The 26202-nt window shown below is 37.4% G+C and overlaps 1 protein-coding gene across 5 annotated transcripts in view; it reads left to right on the top strand.

Annotated features, from left to right (window-relative positions):
* The first annotated feature begins 227 nt into the window (after window positions 1-227).
* SPAG16 (sperm associated antigen 16) overlaps window positions 228-26202 on the top strand; it is a 405835-nt gene continuing 379860 nt past the window's right edge. For 4 of the 5 annotated variants that reach the window (XR_011141788.1, XM_068947881.1, XM_068947882.1 and 1 more), the window contains exons 1-6: window positions 228-306; window positions 4427-4473; window positions 4863-4961; window positions 10967-11094; window positions 19959-20096; window positions 25194-25301. Coding sequence is in view for 4 of the 5 variants with exons in the window: in XM_068947881.1 (XP_068803982.1) it covers window positions 264-306; window positions 4427-4473; window positions 4863-4961; window positions 10967-11094; window positions 19959-20096; window positions 25194-25301 (563 nt within the window). In the remaining variant the exon portion in view is untranslated. The remainder of the gene's footprint in view (window positions 307-4426; window positions 4474-4862; window positions 4962-10966; window positions 11095-19958; window positions 20097-25193; window positions 25302-26202) is intronic. The other variant, XM_068947880.1, reaches the window with a different exon arrangement.

The raw sequence follows: 26202 nt of genomic DNA, 5'->3' as shown, positions 1-26202 counted from the left end.
AGGAAATGAGTGCCTGACACAAAAGGGACACCAGTAGGCGTCTGGGGGAAATTCTGCCCTATGCTTTTAACTAGACCGGAACGTGGGGCAGGAGTCTAATTTAAACGGTCAGCGGCGCCGCCGCCGTCGCCTCCGCCGCGCGCGGGAGTTGCTATGGAGACGGGGCGCGGCCGGCGGGCGCGTCCCTCTCGCGAGGGCCTGGCTTCTCGCGAGAGCGCCTGAGCGTTCCTAGCAACGGCGCGCGGCGCGGCTGAGCAACGGCCATGGAGGAGGCGGCCGGCACCGAGGCGTCCTTCTGCTTGCAGAGTATCCTCTTCCTCCTCCTCCTCCTCCTTCTCCTCCTCGTGCGAGGTGGAGGGGGGGGGGAGCGGGGGTTAAACTGGGCCTAGGGGGCGGCCTGTGTCCTCCCCTTCCCCCCCCCCCCCCGGCCTCAGGGGGCGAGCGGCGCGGGCCGGCCCGTCTCCTCAGCGCTACTGCCCTTGTCCTCCCCTGGGGGCTGTCTCGGTGGCCTGTGTGTGTGTGTGTGTGGGGGGGGGTGTTCCCTGAGAGCCAAGAGTTAATTCAGAGGCGGAATTTAAAGCAAGCAAACACCCTCTTCCCTCACCCGCCCCCCTCTGCCTTGCTGCTTTTTTTTTTTTTTTAAATGGGGTTTTGCCCCTGGAGGCTACCGATATGCAGGTATTGTTTCCATCCAGCAGCAAGGAGACGAGCTTGTGGTTGCTTGAGGTTGCCTTGCTGGCTGGTGGTGTGATGCTCGTTTTCACTGCTGTTAGGAATCTCTGAATGGCCTTAACGAGAGCCATGATAATTTTATCCTCCCCTGGTAGTAGGGAATGTCTAAGTAGGAGCTAGAACTCGGGAATGAAACTCTTGCCTCTCTTGTATTAATTGTCGATCAGTAAAACGAGTATATTTAACAGGGAATGATAATGTTTCTTCATTAAGATTTACAGTCTCAATATGTTGCTCTAAAAGACGATCATTTTGTTTCCAAGTGCCTGCAATGCAGAGTAATGGGCTAGATAGTCATGTTTTTGTTTAGTACTCTGAATGATCAAGTTATGAAGTTCATAATATGATAGTCTAGAAATAATTTTATTTCCTGTGGCTTTTAGAGAAAAAAAATCAGTTGAATTCTTTTTCAGAATTGAGTTAAAGCAAATTATATGTTAGACATTTGTGGTTTTTAAGCATGTAATTTATTGTAGGCTCAGAAGCCCCAATTTTTAGTGTTGTCACTAAGTCAGCCTGGCTCTCTGTTCTGCCTTGGGTAGCTATCTTTAGCTTTGAGCTGCCAAATGAAGATCTTGCCAGTTTTGTTCTAGAGGTTAAATAATTGGAGGGGGCTAAGTGTGAGTCAGAGTCTACCTACCTGTACCCAAGCTTTCCTCTCTTACTAGAATTAGAATGTAAGCAAGGAGAAGGCGATACAAAAAGTTGAAGGTTGGCCTTTAATGCAAGCTTGCGTCTCAGTTTCTGCCTCTGAAACCGCACAACTGTTTTCATGCTATGCAATCTGCTGAAAGCACCACAGCAACATTATGCATTTTAAAAACAGTTGACATACCATTTGCTGGGAAAATGTAATAGTTTTGAAACGAAACTCCTCTGTTACTTTGGGCACCTGGATATGATTTTTGGGGAAAAAGGGTAATTCACATTTCTTAAAGCTGTAGTCTACATGCACAGTGTTTGCAATGACACATTGGTTTAGCCCCTAATGGATTACAAGGACAGTTAGATTGGTAGAAATTTCAAGAAATAAGAGCACTTGAAATCACCTTACTCATCAAGGGTACACCGCAGGTAGATGTGACTTTTCTATCTGTGTTGAAAGTTTTGATAGATGTGGTAAAGAATTGTCAAGATGGGGGGAAAAAAAAATGATTTGTAGTCTATGCAAAAGAAAGCTTTTGAAAAATAAGTCTCTGATAAAATTAGTAAACTTGAAGTGAAAAATTGATGGGTACAGGGTTTTATTTAAATATCCTTTATTAAAATTAATTTTAAGTTGATAAATACTGTAGTGTGCGATAACAAAGAGATGTAGAGATTCCAGAGATGTATACAGGTATGTAGTTCATACTTGCAATTACTACATATGTAGAGAGATTTGTCCCCTACTTCACAGAAAAACATTGTACCCAAGTATTCACACTATGCAAATAAGACTATGCTTTTTAAAGTCACATTCTTTAAAATGAGACTGCATAGTCAGCTAAATAGTGCTAGGTTGCCTTTATCTAAATACAGGACGGGGATTTAGAACATTAGCCTAATCAGTTCCTATTATTGTTGCAATACCTTTATCTTTACTTCCTTGCTACTGTTGTCTCTCTGCCTTTTTAGAACAATAAAGGAAACCTATTCCTTGCCTTTGCTTTGTTCTTGCTTTTTCTTATGTCACCAGCAGTTCAGATGAACTGTTCTTGCTCCCAGCTGAAGGAACAAGTTCCAGGAATTAATTTTTTCATCAGGATGTGGTGCGATCCTCATGTGAGGACCCTGACTTTCCTGTTGTACTAGGGAGCGTGCAATCAAAAGCTAGTCTGATGCTAAAGTCCCTGGTCATTATCGTAAGTTTGATGGGTCAGCTCTTGGAAGTCATGGCTAAATGGGAACTATTTTCATCTCTGTTCCCTTTGCTTACCTTGATGGTCCCACATATTGCCATGGAGTAATATGCTGGGAAGGGATGTGTTTGCTGAACTGCGCACTTTCTATACCCTCCCATTAAAGTCAGAAAAGTCAATCAAGATTTATTCTAATGCAATAGAGGACAAATTTAGAGCTAATAGGTTTTGATTTTCCATTTTTTTTCCTTATAGAAAAGAACCCTACTTCGGATATGAATTTCAGCATATTATAGACTTCAAAATTAAACATTCCAGAGTCAGTCAAGTTAGAAAGTGAAGCTTTTACAGAGAGAGAAGTTTGAGATGCAAAGAGGTTGTGACTTGAATTCGTGTGCCATGTTTGTGGTGTGGTGTGATGTGGTGATTAGGCATGTAAATTTTTGGTCATGTGTATTGCAGACATCTGCTTTCCCATGTTAAGCGTAGATCAGAGATTTGTGACAAGCATTCATACAAATCTCCAATTTATGTATATAACTTTATTGCTAAGCATGTAGTATAATCATGCTATTGGAGGCATACAGATGCGTTTTGACCTGATTACGGAAAATCATGCCTTTATTTGCTCAGTGACTTCGCTATTCGTTTTTGTTTACAAGAGAAAATGACATCTCTCCAACTTTTATCTCAAACCTGACATCTCTGGAAACCAAGCTATGGTTATCCTTTTTAGGGTATGATCTTCAACTGTTAGCCTTCAAGGAGTTACAATTTAACAGATAGTTTTGTTGATGCTCTGTTGTTGTGGTCTTGAATACAGATGACATTTATACATATATATATATATAGAGAGAGAGAGAGAGAGAGAGAGTACTCTGAGAACTGTAGCAAAAAACTCTTTGTAAAGGAAGCATCCAGATATGGGAAGCTTGATGTGAAGCTGGAAAATCATGCATCTGTTTTCTGCTTTTTTCATTTCCTGTTTTAAAAAGAAGTTACCATTTAAAATTGACGCTTGTGAAGTGAAGAACTGCAGCTTTTCTGTTCTCCAGAAATTGATTTCCAGTTTATTTTCTTGGGTTGTCTGTGGGCTAGCTGATTTCCTATGGGAACAGTCAACAGTGCACCTTACTAAAAAACACTTTTATTATACTTTAAGGGACTCTGAGGCTATTGGATGAGAAATATTTATTTTGGTTTCATTTTACACCATTGTTGTTCTTTAATGAAAAGTTGGACTGTAAAGTTTGAGGGAACTGTATATAATTGCCAATTATTTTTTTTAACATTTTGGAAGTTCTCTTTTTATTGTAGATGTGTTTTAATTATTATTTTAGGACACTAGTATCAGCTTCAGGAAATGATCCTCTAGGATTCAGCCTACAAAATGTTTCATCTCAGATGTTGATTGTGGAACTTGTATGTCTGCGTTTGATCCAAAATGCCTCTCTCTCAGAGCACAAAGCTGCTTCTACTTAGAGACACTGGAAGTCCCAGTGCAGTAAAACTCCTAGGAAAACTGTGAAGTAAGTGTGAGCAGAACTTAGCCCACTGTTTAATTCAGAACAGTGCTCACCTAACTTTGGCTGTTCAATTACACATATTTTAATGGTGTTTAAACCTGCTGTGAAAAGTTTGAATCTAAATTCTGTCTTTAGGTGCGTTCCCATTGGGGTAGTCCATGTTCATCTAAAGGCTGAAGGAAGCCTTGAAAATGTGAAGTCTGGTTTCATAAAGAATGAGGGAGAAGGTGATTGTTACTGATTTATGAGTGGCTGTTTTGTAATGCATACTTTTAAGTTGCAACATATCAAATGCATCAGCTGCTTCAGACTTAACAAAATCTGCAGAAGTTACTATAACAGATGACTCTGAAGATGATTATCAGTATGAAGAGGTAATTTATTCAAGTGATAATCTTCATGATGTCTGTGTTACAGTATTCATGTTTTATTCTTCTGTTTTACAGAATCGGTCACAAAAAGCATCCTGTCAGGAATGACCTAAATATCCTTAAAGTGTAGTGATGCTGGGAGTATCCTTTTTTAAGAAAAAATTTAGTGTCAGTTGATTTATGTCTTGTTTTTATTTGAAGATTAAATACTTTTTAAAAGATGCAAGTTTCAGAATATTTATTTCAGTAACTTAAAATTTAAATATGGTGAAATATCATTTTAATGAGATTGTTCTCAGCAGTTGTATTAGGAGTTGAGAGTTATATTCTGAAACAAATAATTTGTGAAATATATTGATATGATGACCCTTACTTTATATCTTTTCATTTAGGTTTCAGCAGATGATGAATTTAGTATTCAGGAAGGTGATGAGGATCTGTCAAAGGCTCTGCAGACCATTCAAGAGCAGGCTGAAGATGCCCAAATTTTAGTAAGAACTTTACTGAGTTTTTTTAAGACTCTAATTTTTTTTATTGGTTTAAAATTTTTACATCATTTAACTTAATTGTGAAATATTTGTGTGGAAAAGATTTTATTTCTGTTTCTCAAAGTAAGCATCAGCCACAGCGGCAAAGGTGACTTACATCTTCTGTTTCATCCCGCTTTACCTTTTATGCTATTCTTTTGTTCTGTATTTAATGTGTTCTATGCACAGCCCAATGTTTCAAATATATGCAATAAATATATACTATTTAAAAAATCAATGAGATATATCAATATTTTAGAGTGTGTTTCTTTAGTTGAATAGGTGGAATGAGAATGTGGTTCTCTAGTAGAGCAAAGCAGCTGCGTATGCTGAAGACCCACAGAAGCTTATGCTTGAATAACTTATGAAAGAAGATTATTTAGATATTGAAAATAACAAATAGGCTGTTACACTTTGTTAAATTAGAGTGCTAATCATCTTATTTCACACTTAGCATTAGTTTTTGATGCTTCCCATATTTACAGTTTGATTTCTAAACAGTTATCGAATAGTTCAGAGTTACACAATGGGATTGTTATACTCTGTTTTTCAAAATATGATTTACTTAATTTAGCTTATTACAATCTGATGGAAAAATGCTTCTCCCTGATGTTTCTAATATCACTATCTTATAGCCTCATTAGTAAGCCATTTTTGTAGTCTATCTTTGTTTTGAAAAAGCAAGTCATTAGTAATAATGTGAATGATTCTTAACATCAAAATGGAGGGAAAATGTTTTTTCTTCTTCACCAGTACATATCAGCAGATCAGTATTTTATATTATCTAAAACTTTGAATGAAAACGAACAATATTAAAGCCTTTGTATGTTTTAAAATCAAATATGCCTGAAAATTAAGGGAAAGCTTTAAGTTCTTCAAACCGAATATGCTTAATGTTAACCAGTAATGGAAATATGTAATGCTTAATAGGGATAACTGCAGTTACATCTGCAAATTGATATCCAAATAAAAAGTGAAGCAAGGGGGAAAATTATTTCTCTATTAATCTTTTGACAGTAGTGTAGTTAGCTGATCTGTTAAGCTCTTTGTAATTTTTGGTTTGTTGAGCTTTGAGAGGTATGAAACAATGTGCTGGTATCTATCCCATTCTATCAAAATGAAGAAGGTGCTACTTTTATTAAAACAAAGGAAAGATATATGGTTAAATTCAAATTCACTTTGATTTTTGTACTGATGCTGACAGATACCTGTCTTTTTTGATTCTTGACTCATTTGGAGGCGTCTGTTTTTTCCATGATTTTGAAATGTAAATCATATTTTCAGTATTTAGACAAATACATGAAGAAAAGTGTTTTAATAAACTCAACAGTTGCTCGACAGCTTTCATAACTATTTACTGTATATTTTGTAAGGTTCAATGACTACATTTGATGCTAAATCATTGAAAAAAACAAATGCTGCAGCAAACGCTTTTGGTGACTCAGGTAGAAGTAGTGTTTCTGTGAATTAATCAATACTCCAACACTGAGCTAAAGCGCAGCAGAAGGTCCGTTGTCTTTGTGTGTTAAATAACTGGTGCCTGTTTTTTCAACACTAGCTTCTAAGCTTGGCTAAATTCTATCTTAATTTATGCAATAGTTGTATCCTGGAATAGCTACACTGTGGAATAGCTACCCGAAAAGTTTCAAGTGATCATTGCATATATTTGCTGATCATAGTAATTTGTTTACCTAATTCTATACTGAAGATTACATTTCAATATTAGATGCAAGTCTTTTCATTAAGAAATGAAATCCTGTAAGGAAGGAAACTCAGATACACAGATCAAGTAAGCATCCAGAAATATTGTTATCGATTTGCTAAATGTAGATACTCAGTTTAGAAACTGTGGGTACTTAGAGTAACTGTAGTTTCCTTCCCTTTCTCTAAAAAGGTCAAATATAACCAGGAATACCCTACTAAAAATTCTTATTTTCAAACTTGCTTTCCAAAGTAATTAGTGCTAATTACTAAACCAAGAACAGCAAACATGAACAAATGAGAGATGGTGCTATTCACCATTTTGTGGAAGAATAAAATGACTCTATAGGAATTAAAGCTACATTCCTACAGGGAATGTTGGGGCATGTTTTCTTTCCTTCAGGATCTCTGCCTGGGTGCAGTGGAACTAGTGGCCTTTAAGGAATTTGGTAGAGCTCCATTACCTGAAGATTCCCATTTCCAGTGCACCTTTTTGTTTGGATTCCAACAGGGAAACGGGCATGGTGGAGCTGTGATCTCTAAACATCCTTTCTGCCAGGTTTGGAGCTGAAATGGCAGCTGATACAGCTATGTTGGTGAATACATTCTTAGCATAGCAGTGACTCATTGCCTACTCTTTCTGTTCCTGTTATCATTTGTCCTGTTTAGTCACAGCTCATTATTTTTTTCCCCATTATCACTCTTTTGAGGCATTATAAAGTAATACAAATTATTTTTAAATATAAGCAACAAGGTATTTTCCATATGAAGAAAAAAAATCTTGAGCTAACGGGGGCCCTAGGAAAAGGACACACGTTGTTCTTTGGCATTCCTGCAATGAACCAAGTTTTCCCTTCTCCACCAGAACTGTTGCAGTATGTTTTTCATTGCAACAAAAGTAGACCTTTTATTGAGATAAAGAAAGAGTCATTTGACAAAAAATTTAGCTCTTCCGGTCGATCTCAATAGCAGATAGTTAAGATATCCATGTGCTTCAAAGCCTCTTACTAGTTGTGCTGCTGATATATATTCTACTCCTATATCTGAGTAGAATGTAAGCAAATGATTTGCAGGTTAACATGTAACTAATCAAAAGGTAAGATCTGAAATGTCTTATGGTATGGTGGGGGAAAAACTTATTGTGAAGATTGGAACGCTACTCATGGGGAATTGATGGATTCTTTCATGAGACTTTAAAGAGTTGCCTAAGCATTTCTTTCCAGGTGTCGTAAGCTGTTCTTTTGTACTTTTACAATATTATACTTTCCAGTAAAGAGAGATTTTCATGATATCAGATAGGTGTATGGTAGCCTTTGTCCAGAAACTATGGTCTTTTAAATTAATGTCTTCACATGAATTTTGTTTGAAAACCCTAGCATTTTCAGTAGTAATCCTGTCGTCTTCTCCACCTACTCATTTTGCATTTAATTTCTTTTGTAGTAGAGGAAGCAAGCAAGGTAATAGTAAGGACTTTTGGGGGGGGTATTTTTTTTAAGGATTTTCACACAGAATTCTGAGGAGTATTTTGGATGATAGGCTAACTCTTTTCGTCTGTATTCATAACTTCTAGAAAAACATAAAGACTGAATTACTTTATTCACTGAATGACAATCTGAAGTTGAATTACCCTTCATTAGTTTTTATTTTGTTATGTGGATTTGATTTTTAGTTTGATCATGTTAAAAACCTTTGAATCCACTTTACATTTTTTACATTCTTGCTATTTTAGTTCAGTGAGTTTTTTCAGGACTTCTCAGGTTTGTTTTCCAGATAAGTTAATATTTTGGTTGGCCTTAATCTTTTTTCCTTGGACAAAAAAAGCTCGGATATATTGTAGAAGTGCTTAGGCTTAAGGTCTTTGCGATTAATTAATTTTATGGAGCATATTTACAGTCATTACTCTCAAAAGCTAATGAAGATTTTAATTAAAAGTAACAAAGACTTAACTATTAAATTTATTTACTTTGACTAAATGGTAAGTGATTTAAGAGGGTTTTTGTCTGTCTAGCTACTATGGGGTGTCTGATTGTATCATGTTTAAGAATAGATTATATTTTCATAATCTTTAGGTAAATACATGCAAAAAAAATTACTGTTATGCTATTCTGTGGCTAGTCATCTAAGATCAACTTGGAGGTTGGCCTAATATCTTTCAAGAAGTCTGCAACAGAGCTAGGAAATGAATCCAGGTTTCCTGAGGTCCTGTTCCACTAATGCGCCCATTAGATGGCAATCATTTTTCCCTATGCTATTCCCTGCTCAAGCTTCAGTTCCTGAAATGATTAGCAGTGGTAGTATCTAGCTAATAAATTCTCTTCTGTGTGAATCAAACGAATTCTTATTTTTCCATTTTTTAAGGAAATCAAGCTGTGCCATTTCTTCCAAAGAATGGCTTTGGGTGTTGTTGGGGAACTACAGCAACAATACTAGACATTTGCCTCACTTGGAATAAAGGAAGAAAAGAGGCACAGAACAAATGCAGTTTTATGTCTGCAAATGTTCTCTGTATGGCTCTTGTATTACTGCAATTAGAAAATAGACCTACCTAATGTACAGTATCTCTAGTAAAGAAAATTTGCTAAATATTACATTGCACTTGGCATGTTTTATGAGTCATAATAGTGTTACATGGCCTTGATCTTCATGTGCAATTCATTCTGTTTATATTAAATAGGTTGTTTTGATTAAATACGACATTTCATGTATTATACAAAACGGCTATGAGGTTTTCCAGTACAGGGAATGCTGCATATTTTTATTTTATCAAGAGAAATGCCTTCATATTCAGGTAACTTATGCAGTCATATTGGTAGGGTTCCAAGTAAGGATGTGAATAAGCCACAAATGGATGGAGTTATCAAAAATTTCTGGCCCACAGATTCTTTTTTAGTGGATTGTGAAAATAACTTGCAGTGGCTGTCTTTAGCATTTCTTGTTGAATCTCTCACTGGATTTTTTTTCCTCAGTTTTGTTAGTACTGAAATTAGGAAAAGAAAGTAGGGAGGTGTGGAAATGTTTTGTGCTTCTCTTTTCTCTATTGAGGTTTTTTTTTTTTTTTTTAAAAAAACCCAATATGTAGCACACATTATTTGGAGTTTCTTCCAGTAGCGCACTAAGTGATTTGATAGTTGTCGAGCATGTTTCGTCCTCTTACCAGGAGGACAGGCATGTGCAGTGGAGTATCTTGTAGCCTGCACTGTGGAGCAAGTGCACTGTGGCATTGTGCCCTATGTAAAGTTTCCTAAATGCTGAATGTTTCAGTTAGGTATATCATATTGCTGTAATCCATTTGAAGTCTGAATGACTTAGGGTCACCTCTTTGGTTGCTGAGTTGAGGCAGAATCTCTCATCTGGTTGCCTTTAAATGCCTTAGAGAAGGGAGTCTCAGAATTGGCTGTATATTACCTGTTTCATACCTTCCTGCATCTCTGGAAGCCTCACAGTGAGAGTTTAGTATCAACCTATGCGCTGAATAGGATTGAGAAAGGAAAGAAATTTCCATTGCAGCAGCAAGCTCTGGAAGGGCTTCTTTCTACTTGATAACATTACTCTGCTTTGTTTTGATTCTGATTTTGGCAGTTGCCCTTGACCCGCGAGCTGATCTTATCTGAATAGCTGTCTATCTTGACGGCACTGGAGTAGTTGAATGTGAAGCCTTGATGCACCATCTGCATTCTGCTAGTGCTTGTAGCAGTGTTGTCTGACAGCTTCATTCGGTGGCTGCATATGGATGTTAAGAAGAAAAGGGAGAACTGATCTTTGTGGGATTTCCTAAATTAGAGATCTAATGGTGGAGGTGCAGTTCTTTCACTCTATCCACTCCGACGGCATGCATCCTTAAAAAAAAGGATGTAAGCCATTTTACCATCACCTCGGGACTGATGCATTTTTCATTAAATGAAGTAGTGTTTTCTCATCAACAGTTCTGAAGGTTGTTGAAGTGTGCAGGAGTATGAGAAGCAACATTTTCTCTCCTCTCTCAGGTGACCATCAATCAGTTTAAATAGTTTCAAGTACATATCGGATTAGATCAGATCCAGAATACTTGCTTAAATCAGGTGATCTTTGAGTGATTTCTCTATAACTTTCCACAGACCTTGACACTAGGATGTACTGGATCAGTGACTGCTGTTCTGATCAATAAAGACAAGGAAAACATTCAGCTAGGCTCCAGTAGATCTTTGATTTTAGATGATTTCAGAAAGAGAAGGTATGACAGCTACATTTCTCTTGGAGGTTTAATAATAAATTTCAAATTTTAATTTCAGGCATCGAGGTCAGCTCTTTCATCTGAGAAATCGGTGTCTGAATTACCTGAAACGGAAGATGACTTCTTTTGCAATTTCCTGGTCAGAATGGGAATGTCCAGAACCCTTGACTGCTTCCAGACTGAATGGTAAAATATTTTAAGTGACCATCTATCTTTGATAATTAGGATTCAAATATTTAAGGATGTATTTCCACAAAATTCTTTACGAGTACACTTCTTCTTAAATATGTAGTATTTTACCAAATGGATAAATGCATGTTGAGAATGAGGATGCAAACTATTGTTTTAAGGCTAAATTTTCCAAAAAGCTGAATCCAAGGAGCTCCTATATTGGTACCCTTGTGAAGGACTGTATATATTGCACCTTACTCTGGACGTTTACAAGCCTGAACTGGTCACCTCAGACTTTCTTTATCGTCAGTAGTGAGAAATGCTCATTTTTAGGATGCAACTCATCTGAATTGTTTTAGCCATCTCCTGCAAGATGAAATTAATTATTTTTGTCATGTATCTTCTGCTGTCCCCTGACTACCAAGGATGACTAGAAATGAGCAGCAATGCAGAAATCATCACTTGATCTGATCGGACGAGTTCAATCCAAAATGATCAACATTTCATTTCAGTGGTACTGAGAAAACACTTGTCGCTTTCTTGCTTTCCAAAATCTGGATGCTTGCTTAAAAGCAGAATGTTTTGTGAACTGTAATATTTTCGCTTTTCTTGTCTGCATTTTCCTGGACGTGCATCACATAGATGCTTTGTATTTTGAGGTAGAATAGTTGCAATTTTTGATACTTCATAATTTTTAGTATATCAGTCAAAATGATATGGTAAATCAGTTTGAATTTTTCTCTTTTTAAAATTTAATTCGTATAGTAATCAAAAGACAACTCTTGTGCTGTTCCTGTTTTCTTTTCCCCTGTTTTTATAGATTAAGGGGATTTTTGTCAATACTTTGCACAGGAGCTTAAGAATACGCTTTCATCTATATACTCTTTCATCACTGCTCTCTTTGTATATGGACTCCTACAGGATATATATATACTTTTTAATGATTAAGAATGAACTACTAGGAGTGCAAAGCTTGAGAGCTCAATTATTATGGTGCAAAATGGTGATCCTTGTCATAAAGTTCTGTTGAAATGTTTTCTGTTGTAAGTTTGCTTTGAATCTGCCAGTTACTTTGGAAAGGTTCTGAGAATATTTTGAAATTGTGCAATTTTGAAATTAGAAAACTTAAAGTTAGAAATATCTTATTTTTTTTCTACGGAAACATGTTTGAACCTTGAGGCCCCTAATCTTGGGATTCTCCAATCATTGCTGTCAACTGTAAGACTCTGATTAGTGTAGGGCTTACTAGTCAGGCATTGCCTCTGGAATCGTTAATAATCACTTTTTGAAATAGTAACAATGCAACTAAAACAATTTCTTAGAGAGAGAGCACCATAGTTCTTTTTTTAATAAGTGACATGTATAGCATTAAATTTGAAGAAGGTTTTTATGGAAAAAGATAATACTAGGCTGATATAAACTGCAACCTTTTCATGAAACTGCAGCTTTCTCTGAAGAAGTTACTGTTTGAATTTATATCAATGGTGAAAATCAAATTGCTTTTTAACGGATCAGGAGCAGGTCTTAGCAGGTTCTATCTTGTAAATCCTTAGTTATACAAACATTTCTTCCTATATAAGTAATATTTTTAATTTCAGTAGCATTACACGAGCTCTGCATGTCAGGATCTAATCTTATTATATTAAGATTTTTTTCTGCATTAATACCTCATTTCAAAATGTTTCATGTTGGTTTGAAATAGATAATTTACAATATTAATGAGAGTGAGAGCAGATTAGTGTACTCAGGTTCCTCATTATGCATTGGGATGACTGTTTCGCTCTCGTGCTGTGGTGATCAAGTACTAATGGAATTTAAAATGAGAAATTAATTAACTTAGAGAAAATTTATCAAAAGGGCTGATTTGATATAATTGTCTGTCATAAATCTAAAGGTCAGTTAAATTGAACCAAATTATCTGTGTTTATTTCAGAGTTTGAGAAAACAGATTCTATTAAAGTATTCTATGCAGCTGTATAAAAAGTCATGCTTTGATCATGTTTTATTTTAAGGCAAACCTGCTCTTTTTCTGCTATAATGAATAATTTTATCATCTTTATTTTGACTTTTTCAATGATGTATTTTTTTTGCACATAGAAATATTTTTCTTCCAGTTATACTTTAAGGAATTTAAAATTAAACTTAAAATATTTTTAGAATATCTAATCTACCATTAACTTTTCTATTCCTTTGATGTACAAGGGCTTTAGGGCTTTTGTTGCTTATTAAAGATATTGGTTTGATGGGTCTGGAATATGAAGTGCAAGGAGTGATCAACTGTGAGTTCATGTAGCTGTCAGTCCCCATAATCCCAATGAGCTCATTGCTGCTGACAGCATGTTGCCAGTCAGATGAGCAGATGAATGAATTATTTGCTGTTGACACATGTGTGGAGTTAACACTGTTTAGTTGGTAAACTTATTTGACTGGTAATCTCTAAGTGTTTCTAGAGACCTGGCAATGTTTCAATATGTGAGTACAAGTTGATCTGCAGGCTCTAGTTATAGAAACATATTTTTAAAATCATTGTTTAATGTATTTAAAACTATGAATGAGTTTACATGGCCATGCAAGGTAAGTCAGATTCCTGTGTATAACTTGCACATGCAGCAAAGCTACTGTGTCATCATCTCCTTGCATGTGTCCTCTCTTGAGTATAGGGGTAGATGCGTTACAAAAAAAATTCCTTTTTGCAGAAATGAAGAAAATGCATAGAGGTTGTGAGCCTTCTTGTCACAACTTCATGAAGTGAGCGGAAACAATCTGCTTATTTCAGGTAGACCTGAGCTTCCTTGTCTGGAAATCGTGTAGACATATTGGACATGGACAGGGCACGTTATGCCCTGAGCTCCTAAATCCTGAGAGAAACTGGGTTTACTAGTTCCTGATCAGCGTCACCCAAACACCAGCTGAGTTTTTGGATTGGAACCAGTTAAGTTACAAGTGAACGAAGCTCAAGTTTGCTTGCGGAAAGCCAGGTAGATGTGCTTACTGTGTTGCTCCTAGTCCTAGGCGTCATCCGAAGTGGTTATCTACACAGATAAGAAAAAAAGGAGGAAGAAAAGGGTTTTCTAGGGTTTTTTGGGAACTGATTCAAAAGATTCAATTTTAGTTCTGAACTTAGGCTTATTATGATATAAATGCTTGTATGTTTTCATCAGCATGAATTTACAGGGCATTTGCAACTGCAGTAACTGAATGCACTTTTTAAAGTTCAGGTTAGCCTACAAAATGTTCTCTGATATATGATAAATAGTGCTTACTCACAATATTATGATAAGTTTTCACTTAAATGTAAATTTATGCTTCTGTGATTATGTAATATGAAATACGTAAGGATGCCACAGAAGACTAAAATTTGGATCCTCTTTGTCTTAATCGAATCCTGCAGAAATCATTTGCCTACAGAGCAAGTTCAGCATAACAGATTGGAGGAATACACTACAGTGAAAAGGCAGTTTATTTTCTGTGCTTGTTTCTTTCTTAGCCTTCTGTTGAGACTAAGAGGTTATCAGCTGAAATGATGATTTTCAGTAAGAAGTGCTTGTAAAAGCTTGTTAAAACTTGAAATTTTAATTCCTGAATGTATGTCTTGGGAGAGTTATCCCTCGGTAACAGATTACCCTGAGCTATGTGTTTCGTAGTTAATTGGTGGGTCACTCTGCAACCTGACTCCTTTAGAACTCTTAGAGGCTTGAAATTAGTGTAGTGTATGTAGTATAATTCAGTTTGCACTGGGCTCTGATCATAAAATCATAGTTGACCATCTCTTTCTGAAGTTTCCAGATTCTTGGATAGTTTTAAGTGACGATTCAAGAATTGTGACGTGGTAGTTCTGAAAGGCTTAGAAAATGCTTGTGTGTGCATGGATCTAGCTAATTTAATTTGCATCGCAGTTCCCTTCTATACTGGAAAGAAGAGAGAACAATAACTATCTGGCAATTGGCTAGGTGTGTAGGAGCTCTAAGATTTATAGGACGAATTTGAATTATAATGATATGTGTCTTCTCTGAGTATAGAGGCAGATGCATTACAAAAAAATTCCTTGAATGATGGTGAATGATTCATTCAACAAATGAATTGTTGTATAGTTTTTTCTACTGCATTTCTACTACATGCACAAAAACATTTTTAATTGTGCTCTTAGGCTAGAGTATGATGGATTTATCAGGACTGGTTGTATTTCATTAAAATTCTTTCAAGATTCTTACCTCTTCTGGAAGCTAACTTCATTGACTACCCATGTCTGATGGGTCTTTGTACAGCAAGTTGGTAGTTTTCATAAAATTGAGTTAGGTTCAGTGGAGAAATTTTTCTAACAAAAAAGAAATAGAGATTGAAGGTATTGCTAGTGTTAGTTATGTTTTTATTCCATGATATTCCTAGGTCCCAGGCAGGTATAATCAGCATTTACTTATCAACATCTTAGCTCCCTGGAAATATAAAGTGAGTATGTTGGACTAGATTGTTCTTAGTCCTTACCTCAAGTCACATAGGTACAAATAAGAAATTTCTCCTGTGTTTGATTGGATTGCTGCCTCACATAGTTGCTGCAGGGCAAGAAGAATGGTAGAGTTACCAGAGGAGAAATCTTTGTTATGGCTCTCTGAGCCTCTGCCAGCCAACAGATGTGTCTGGGCGTGAAAGGGAAGGAAGATGCAGTCTGTAGAAGGGATGGCTTGTGAGCAATTTCTGCAATTGGAGAAGTATCTGCTTGTAATAGTGGTATGTTTGAATTATTGGTGTCATTAACAAATAGTATCCCCCATCTCCCACTGGAACCAATAAAAGATGGACCCAAATAACCAGCTGTAGATTATCCTTACCAGCAGCTTGATTTAGTTGTACCTCATGCCTGATACTGTTCTGAACAAACTAGTCTTTTGACACAGGACAGTGTAGTGCAGGAATAGCTGTGAGCAGAACTAGTTAGCCTTAACTGAATGGATCCCTGACACTGTAGGACCTCCTGAACCTGAAGACAGCTCAGGGAATGCTGTTTTACTCTGCATGGACGTGCCTTAATTACTTTAATAATGCTAGTCCCAGTGGTAGGCAGTGGGACTGATACTCCTGTGCCACTTAGGTTTGTTTGAAGTTTCCTCCCTTTTAAGGTATTTATAGAGAATGTAGAATGGTGTAAAAGGTGGCATAGATAAGACTGGCTGTGGTGAAGTAATATGTTATTCCTTTCCCCATTTCAGAAAGTGGGAACTTTGTATATGAGTTACTTTCACCCAGCCAGTAACCCAGAACGTGTCAGCCTTAATGATCTCCTTTTGGGTCTTTTGAATAAAAATTGATAATTATTCTGAGTTTTACCTTGTCAACCAGAGAAAGTTAAACTGAATTGGAAATATATAAAGAAAAAAACAGTAGCGCATGGAAATCTTTATCACTCTCATCCAGTGGGAAAGAAAAAAGTCCATGGTAAATGTTGTATTCCATTGAGTACTGTCAGTCCCAGTTTCCTCCTCAAAGAGCAGAACGCTTCAACTGTTGAATTAAAACAAAAAGGATAACTTCTTGTGTGTTATATGAAAATGCAGAGCTTAAGGGTATAAGACTATGTAAGAATGGTCACTGACATTTAAAATAAGCTGCTTTGAGTCTTGTTTTGATTTGCTATAGGAGAAGCATGTGATAGAATGAGTTTTGCTTTGGATGCATTCAGTTTAGCCTTTCAAAATCCTGTCATTCCCTGAATCCAGGGGCAGGGCAGGGTCTTGGAGTGCCGATTCACTAGTGTGTCCCGCTGTTGGTTTAGCCTTTTTAAGGCTGCTTAGCTTAAAAGGGCTGCCAAGCTCTTCTCCCACAGTGCTCCTCACAGACTCCGCTGCTAAGCAGGAGTCTGTGGGACTGGTGCTCCTTTTATCGCCGAGACTGGTGGTGAATGTAGGCACGGAATGCTTCATATCAGCAATACGATTGGTCAGTTGTGGATCCTTGTTCTAACTGGTCCGTTTCTGATCCCTTATTTAAATATTCCAGAATGTTCACTGTGACTGACAGCAGCAGCTGCTCCTGCCATGTGTTACCCATCCACCAATGATTTCAAATGCAAGTGGAGGGAAGCCTGGTGAGGGTCAGTTGTCCCAGCAGGGGACACACAGAGGGCATCCTTATTAACTTAACATGTATCCATCTAAATGGGGGCTTGTTAAACCATAACATTCTGCAAGGTCTTGTGAACACAGCATTTCTAGATCAATACATTCTTCAAGCCTGCTGCTTGTGTCCAAGTGCAGGAGATAGCCTTTGGTATAATTACTACCCCTAATTTCTGCTGTTCTTGTCATACTTGAAAAAAAATTTGCACAGGTTCAATATATTTTCCTTTGAGAAGGCAGATAATGTTCATATTATTCCTTGTAGTAAGTTCCTACCCAGAACATCTTCCAACAGCCCTCAGTATCAGCAGGGAAGAAGGCTGTGGGCCTAATCTTCATCTGGTATGAATTATTTACAGCTCTACTGAATCTGTGCTACATAGTGCACCACCTCTTTGTCTTCAGTGGATCTATAAAGTTTGTAGCAGCTGAGGATCCTGCTTCTCTTCCTCAGGTCAGAGAGGCAAATGAAGAAATGCATGTTTTGTGTACATACACGTGCTGGATTCTGAAATCACCTCTGCAATGTATGCTTGCACAGAAGCATCTCAAGTCCATATGTGCAGGCTTGAATTTTGATGTGTTTTTAAATATTTTGCCAAATCCTGGTATCTTATATTCATTCCCTGAACAAGTGGGATTCTGCAGAAGCATTTATTTTGTGTGGTGATAGTCCTAAGCTGGCTTCTTCGACTCCTTTCTAAAGTTGCCTTTCTCCTCTGTTATGTATAGAGGATACTTTGCTTTAGTTGCTCCTTATTTAAATGCCTTTAAGATGCCTAAAAAGCGTTTTGTCAATCTGTCTTTTATTGCCTGTTAGTGTATTTGTTGACATCCTCTCAATAGATAAATAGTCTCAAGCCTTTATAGCAATTCGGGAATCTTAACCCCCTGGCAACACAGAATTACATGGCTACCCCAGATTCACTTTTACTTTTTAAAATGCAAGTGAATCTGAATGGGTATTTAACAAAAGCAGCCTTGAGGACAGAATCTAGTATCCACAGCTGTCATGGAAGGCTTGGTTTAGGGGAAAAGCTAGGACAACAGGTTTTATTGGGCAGTGGGTGTAAGGTGTCAGTCACCTGTGCTTTCTGTGACCCCGGCCAGCCTGGGGAAACCTCCTGCTGCCCCAGTTTAACACCCTGGCGGAGGGCTAACAGGTGCCCTGGGCTGTTACCTGTCAATCATGCAGAATGTTCCAGAAGGAGGGCGGGTCTGCACGGGCTCGGGAGCGGACCAATAAGAGCGGGGTCCAGACAAATTCGACCAATCACTTGCCTCCAGTCCCAAAGCGGGGGGGGGGGTAGCTATAAAAGGGGCATGTGCTGTGGCAGCTGCGGTTTCTTGTGGTGTCGGTGGGTGGGAGAGCGGGAGGGAGGGGAATTCACTGAAGCGGCTGGGGAAGGAGCCGCCTCGGCGGCCTTTTCCAAGGCTCGAAAACACCAGGCGGCTTGTTTCAAGGCTTCTCGCCGAGTGAAAATCTCCTCCTCGGAAGGCGCAGCCAGTGCTGCCAGGCCCCCTGGCCTGGGACGCTGGGTCAGGCAGCTGGGGATTCCCCCCCCCCACCTCAACTTCGGTGGGCAGATGAGTCCCCCCCCCGAGAAGGAATGGAGGTGGTGCACTGACTGAGCGCGGCCCCCTCACCTTGTGCAGCGTGCGTGGTGGCAGCATGCTGCCCGGTGCAGCCTGCTGAGGAGCCCCTGGGCTTGAAGTGGCACCCCCCCCCCCCCGCATGGCCTGCTTATCCCTTCCCCCTCCCTTCCCCAATGCCTTCTCGCGTAACCACCAGGCACTCTTCTCTCACTGGTTTGAGCTTGTGTGTGTGTATATATATAAAAATATATATATGTGCACACTTCTAAATATTATAGTTGTTTTTGCTGCATGTTGTATGTAGAGCTGGAATATATAGTTACTGATAAATTAATTGTTGTTAGCTCTCAATTGTTTTTACTACTGATGATACCTGTTAAACTTCGTTAATGGTTTTGGGCTGTTAACCGAGTCATAAGTGACAGGGACACCTTTACTGCCACCCCGAACCTCTCCTGTATGGTGGAGTGCTGTGGGGACCAAAAATACCAGGATGCTCTGTGATTGGCTCAGTCACTCCACCCAAACCTCCTATGGCAGCAGGGGTTGGTAAAATGGTTTGGAAAATAATGGTAAATAGAATTGAGAGCGCAACATCGGTAAATAGCTGTTTTGTAAATTACTGGGATTGTAAAAAAAGGTGTTTCCTGTTTGAAATGTATTTCCCTTTACAAAAAGAATGAAAAACTTGGCCTAGGTGAGCTCTGAATTCCGTGTCCAAGATAGTTCAGAGGATCATTCGTCCAGCTGATCTATGACTTTTTCTTACAAACTCATCAAAAGAACTTGCATGTATTTAAACATGTAGAAAGGATTGTGTGTATATATCGAGATTAAAATGTTATTTGCATTAGAATTATTTTTTTTCATGTCAGTTGTTTGGAAATAAGGAAAGACAAGCACAATTGTTGAAATTGTAGTAGTGTGTTGTACTGGGCATGTCATTTGACTGTTGTGAACAATAAGAACATGTTTTAGAATGAAAAAATAGCACTGTGTAGTGGGATGGTACTATAGCAAATTGTTAGTGATCATTAAAAAAGTAATTGTTTTGACTTGGCAAATACTTTTGTGATTTTAATTAATGTAAATATTTAGTATGGGAGGGGAAGCTTCAGTGAAGTGAGAAATGGAAACATGGCATAAAACATCTCTCCATTTACTTCATGCTAGGTATGAGCTGGCAGAGAGAGGTGTACTCACAGCCAAAGATTTTGGATTGGTTCCAACTGTATTTACCCGCAAGCAGCAACTGGAAGCTGAGAATATGCGTTTGAAGAAAGATTTGGAAAACTATAAGCTGGCTGCTAAGTATGTTACTTGGTCTTAATGAAACTTTCATACGCAGGACTAAATTATTGGATAAAGTAAACGAGTACTTAAGGGAAGTGATTGATTACTGTTCCTTATGCTGGCTATGCATATTTTTACTTCAGGATGTAATAGGCATATTTTTACTTCTGGGTGGGTACTACTTTTAAAACTTGAGCTCAGTTTTCTCCAAGCTGTGTTAGAAATTTAAAGCTGAATTTGTTTTCTTTGTATTTACTGGGTTATAGAAGATAATTTTCAAGATCCAGTAATTCACAGCAAATTACTACAGAGAATCATGAGACTATAATATCATAGAAAAAGTAATGTTGTATACATTTACAGTACACTACTACAAATTATAGCTACCACAAAACATCAGCATGCATAGAATAAACTTACAGTGATTTTTTTTTCCCCATTTCTTTAAAATGCAAATAATCACTTTCAGGCCCTACTGTTCAATCATATGTGGATGCAAATCGGTGCTACTGACTGTAGTTGTGTGTGTTGCAGTAGCTGATTTTACGAAAGTCAGTTTTACTACAAGTGTAGGAGTTAAAATGTTTAGCTTATATAATGGAGAGATGTAGTAATGAACTACATATAACATTATAGTTTTTTCTAAAGAGTGGTACATCTGCATGTATGTTCATTTGGCATTTGCCCTCAGACCAAATAATGGGCTCACTTTAGTTTTGCCAGGGCATAATTTTAAAATGTGGACCTATGGGGGGGGGAGGGGGGAAGTTATCTCCAACTCAAGATTGCTCAAGCTACTAGTTTTTGTTTACATTTCGTTTAGAGTGTTCCTCTCTCCGAAAAATGAATAGCTACTCAGATTATAAGTAATCATAGTTTGTATGTTGATTATCTCAGGCAATAACCATAATTTAATTATTTTCCGATGAAAATTTAATTTTATTAAACTGTAAACATTTAAATTTTAGTATTCATGCAAAGTTTTACTCATCAATTCCAATACTGTACAATCCAAAAATATTGCTATATGGGCTATACTTGGAGGTGGGTCGTGTGTAAAGCATTCTTTTATTTTTCTGTGGTGTTCTTTTGGACAGTGTATGTCTCCAATGTCTTTTCCTTATATAGGAGATACAGGGGGATTCTGAATGATACAAATTGCAAGTGGGTAAATTCTGTTTTTTGGCATTTACTGTTAAATACTGCAGTTACTCTGCATATGTCTTGTTCGGGCACTTTTATGGTGAGTTCTTTTCTCACTGATTTTCAGTCTTTCTGCTGATAATATAATTGTATCTATGTAGTAGTGAAACTTAGATTGTTACAATGCTCACTACTTAATTTTTGAACTTTGGGTTTGAAATAGTTTTCAACATTTTCACTGGTACTCGAGGTTAAAGTTCAGCCTTTGTGTGATATTGGTTTCACTCATTTTGTTATGGAAGTTTCATGAATTAACACAGTACTGTTTCTGGAATAAGGGAAGCTGAGCAGCTCTGCTCTAAACTGTTCCTTTCTGTCTTTTGGATAAACTCTGACTGCAACATCTTGTGCTAAATTGATCTGTTTACTGTAGTGACTGTTAACAGCACTTTTCTTGTTTATGCATCCAATAATACTGGAGTCAGTACCCTTGCTATTGTAAAGCACATTTCAGCAGGAGCCAAAATTACCTGGAGGACAGTTTGGGTTTTCAAGTATTACGAGAATTGAGTAGTTCATGCTCAAAACAGAATGCCTAAGAGCACTGAAGAAATGCTGATTAGACTGATCAGAAAATAATGATTTCTGATCAAAGAAAGCCCCATATTTTGTTCTTTGGATCAGTTAGAAAGCTTTCATGGTGAGCTGTAGTGCTGTGAATTGTATTTGAAAACTGCTTTTAATTACATCGGTATTTCTGAGCTTGCTACTCTTGACAACCATCTTGCTGAAAAGAGATCTTGTTTGTGACTTAAGCAGTATGGGGGCCCAGAGGAAATGACTGTAAACCAATTACCTCCTGTTTTAATGTTGTTTAACAATTGGTGGAAGAGATTCAAGGTCTAGAAGCTAAATGTAATTATATTTTGGGTATTTTAATAATGTATTTGCACAGTTGTACAGCACATAGGCAAATTGAGTAGATTGCAGGCTGTTAGAAAATTCACTGTGGCTTTTCATTATTTAAAGGGAGATTCACAATTGGCTTCATTTTCTGTATACAGTGAGTTTATGTTTTTAATAGGTTGTCTAATGTCTGAAGGCATTGTGAGGTATGATAAAAACACTAGAATGTATGTATTAACAGAAATAATTCAGTAGAGTCCTTTTAATCCAAAGCTAGTGGTGATTACCATAAAGTTTAGATATGATACTAATTTTTATTTAAAATATTTTTAAAAACAAGTTGCATTGTGATAGAAATTAAAACTGACTTGCATTGACTGGCAGTGGGGCAGTGCTTAGATAAAATACCCCTAAGTGTGCTGCCCTTCTGTTTCCTATATCTGGAAGGCCCCAGAGGAGCTCTGCTTGTTTGGTATGTCATTATTTGCCGAAATACTTCTGTAAAAGTAGCATAGTGTTTTTTTTTTTTTTTTTTTTTAGTACTAGAAAAATTTGAAAACACTACATTTGAAAATTGCTAACTATTTTGGTAGACTAGTTAAGCTTAACTAGTATATGAAGAGGATAAGGTTCTTAGCTTATTGAATTAGCATAATTTGTTGCCTTGCAGGAAGATTTAAAGACTTAATAGTCTGGTAATACTATCTGCTTATCAGTTGAATAATGAATTATCATTTCATAGCCATATTAAACTTTGCCTATCTGATGATTTAAGATGCCTTAAATCCCATATAATTTGGTCTTTTTCTATAGCCAGACACTGTTGCTTTTTTTTATTTAAACGTGTAGGTAGACAGTATCATGGTATATCAGGTTTAAGATCGCAGGGACAGGTAATGAAAGTTGGATAGAACTTTGGGCTGAGGATTTTAACCGAGTTCACAGACATCAGTTAGGAAGTTTCAATATTTGCAGGTATCTTTCTGTCCTGATTTTTATGAGCATGCACGCAGTTTAGAGCCACAGTAACAGCCAAAATATAAAACATTCTTGGAAATGGTATTTATTACTACAGTTACTGCTATCACCAGCCATAAAATTCTCAGTTGACCTCCTAACTTCAGTGCCAAAAATCTAACTGCCTGCACGTATTTACCCATTTGTACCATGAAAAAATAGATGTGCACAGTTTTTCTATTGTGCACTGTTTTTAAATGCATCTCTTCCATTATGTGGTAGATTTGGCAAACTTTTTACTAAATGCTATATAAACTAGATAGGTAGAGTAAAATGTCGAAGTGTGTGGTTTCTAAGAATGTTTACTTTGGTTAAAATGTTGGGGCTGTAACTTTCAGCATCTTGGGGAATTAAATCCCACTTAAATTCAATGGGAATACGACAAGTAATTCTCATAGACCTTTGAAAATCCCTGCTTTGTTTTTTAGCCAATTTTATCAGACTACTTGTGTGAGAAGTTTAAATGGAGGCACTTGTCTGTTGTAGTCTGACATGTGTGTTAATCAAAAAAATAGATGCTGGCCTTGTAGCTGTAGCAACATCTTTCACTCTTAGAAAAAGCCATCTGTTTGATTCTGAAGAGGTGGGCTTCGTACTCAAGATCTTAGGGCTACTCAGTTTTAAGAGAGTGGTGTCATGATGGACTTGTTTCAGGGAATAGGCCTGAGACGACTGCTTCATTTGTTCCTGCTTTCATTCACTGTTGATATGAGCTTAAGGGTATGTAATCTATACTTTGTATCCCAGTAGCAGTATCCTAAGTTACTCTGTTTCACAACTTGCCATATTTGTGCATATGCATCCAGAATGCTGTGTGCCTCCCTGCAGCTCCTTTGAGTCTTCTGATAGTTCCTGCAGGGGAGGCCCGGCCTGCTTGCATTTCCCTGACAGCTTTTTCTCAGTTCTAACTGATACACAGTGGCATTAGAATCACTGTGCTTTTTCCAGGTCTTTCTAACTGCTCCTGCTACAAGCAGCAGTTCATGTGTAAGGTTACACAAATAAATAAGATAGTTTGTGTAGATAGTAAACATAGAAAATGTAGTAGTATATATAAAATATTTGTGTTAAATAGAATGCAATAGCAGTTCTGGATGGGACTCCTGGACCCATAATTTTGGCATACTCTGTCATAGTATTTTCTGAAATCGTATTGAAGAGGAAACGAACTTTTTTTTCCTAAAGAACAAATAAATATCTGCCTTCTGTGCAAGGTAATTTCAAGCATCCTTTGTAACTAAGCAGTTCTTTTGCCAGTTTTTCCTTCCATACCTGCATCAGGAAGGAGAATCTGGGTATGCTAAATATATACAGAGGATTTTCTTTTATGTTTATGGAACAGAGTGTCTCAGGGTGTCACTTGGCTTTGTGGGATGTGCTTAGAGAATAACTGTTAACGAGTATTTTTGCAATGAAGTGAAATGGATTCCTTTTCCATCCTGCTATTACACATTAAGGATAACACCTGAGGACAAGCTGCCAACTTGATCTGCAGGAGCCTAGAATTTTAGTGTGCTTTTTTCCTAGAAGCTCTCTTAACATATTTGCAAGGCAATGGTACACTTATGCTTCTGTATGTGTTACTCTTGTGTGACACTATGTTGGATTCCAGACCTGATGTCGATTTTGGAAAATCAGTGTTGCAATGCAATTTCATGTAGAATTTCAAAACCTCATCAGGCATATTTTTTTTTTCTAATCACTTATAATTTGGGTAGGTACCTCCCCAAGGCCCCCTTATCCCTAAAATAAGGTTGACCATCTCATCTGTTCTCTGAGGTCTATAATGCTAAAATCCCTATGGATCCTATCTAAAGGAACTGAGGAAAGATAATGGTGAAAAACATCTACCCTTTTTGTACATGAGTTGGCAGCAAAAAGACCTCACAAATGCATGTGGTCTGCCACAGGGGATACCTCCAAAAGTCTCCAACTTGGATACGGTAGGCATATGCGTATCTGTGAATGGATTCTATGTATGTACATCACGCCTTGAAGAGTAACTTGTAAGAGGCCAATGTCTTTTGCGTTTTCTGTTTACACATGCAGCAAAGCAAAAGATGCTCTCCTAAGAATGCAGAAAGAACGTGACTTTCATCAAATGCACCATAGGCGAGTGGTCCAAGAGAAAAACAAGCTTATTTGTGACATTAAAAGGTAAAAGCTGATTTTTATTACTGTACATGTAATGATAAAGATAACTTGAGTTGTTGCCTGGGATTGAGATAATGTGATAAAATTAAATGGGAAAGTAAAGCTAGCTGCATTTACATAGTGTCTTTATAAATAGTAATTCCACCTGGCCGTTCCTCCATGTTTCTTAAACACTTAAATGATTTTTTGTACATTTTCCATATTTTGAATGGGGCGAGGTATTGTTAGTGAAGTATATAGCGTCTCCAACAGTTGAAAATATGGATGAGACTTTCTTTCACCCAGATCTTTTACTGTAATGCTGTTATGCAGTGATTTCTGGGTTTAGATCCCTACCTGTTATAATGATAATTTGTATCCCACTGAGTTCAGAAACTTTGTGGTCATGATTCCTGTAACTGGTGTTTTCTGTACTTGTGCATTTTGAGCTTCCTATAGGTAATTTGCTATGATGCTATGGGTGAAAATAAGCCCCAACTAGTTAATTAATACTTACAAGTAGAGCTTGTGTATTGTCCATTGGAAGGTCACTGGGCTGGGTAAAAGTGTTGACTCTTCAGAATCTCTTCTTTGCATGGATTTATGCCAGAATTAGGTCAAAAATAAACCTAGGGAGTGGCTTAGATCTGCAGCTCCAACCAATTCCCAGATTTTTGACTTGCTAATGTTGTTATCAATTAATGTAAGTAATGGCAGTTACGTATTCTACATCTTTAAAATCTATATATGTTAACACAAGCGAGTGCTATTCATTGACTCGTTCTGTGTCAACCTTTTGTAAAAGTGTTCTTAAGTGTCATGTATTGCACTGAGTTTCTTTCTAGAGATATTCAGAATATATCTGACTTTTAGTATATTTGAAGAATTAAAGTGGCTAGATGTTCTGAATGTGCAGTGCAGTTAA

This window comes from Struthio camelus, chromosome 6 (genome assembly GCF_040807025.1).
Source record: "Struthio camelus isolate bStrCam1 chromosome 6, bStrCam1.hap1, whole genome shotgun sequence".
In the NCBI taxonomy this organism is placed as follows: Eukaryota; Metazoa; Chordata; class Aves; order Struthioniformes; family Struthionidae; genus Struthio; species Struthio camelus.
The sequence above is the reverse complement of the archived record's forward strand: the minus strand, read 5'-3'. Positions and strand labels throughout refer to the sequence as shown.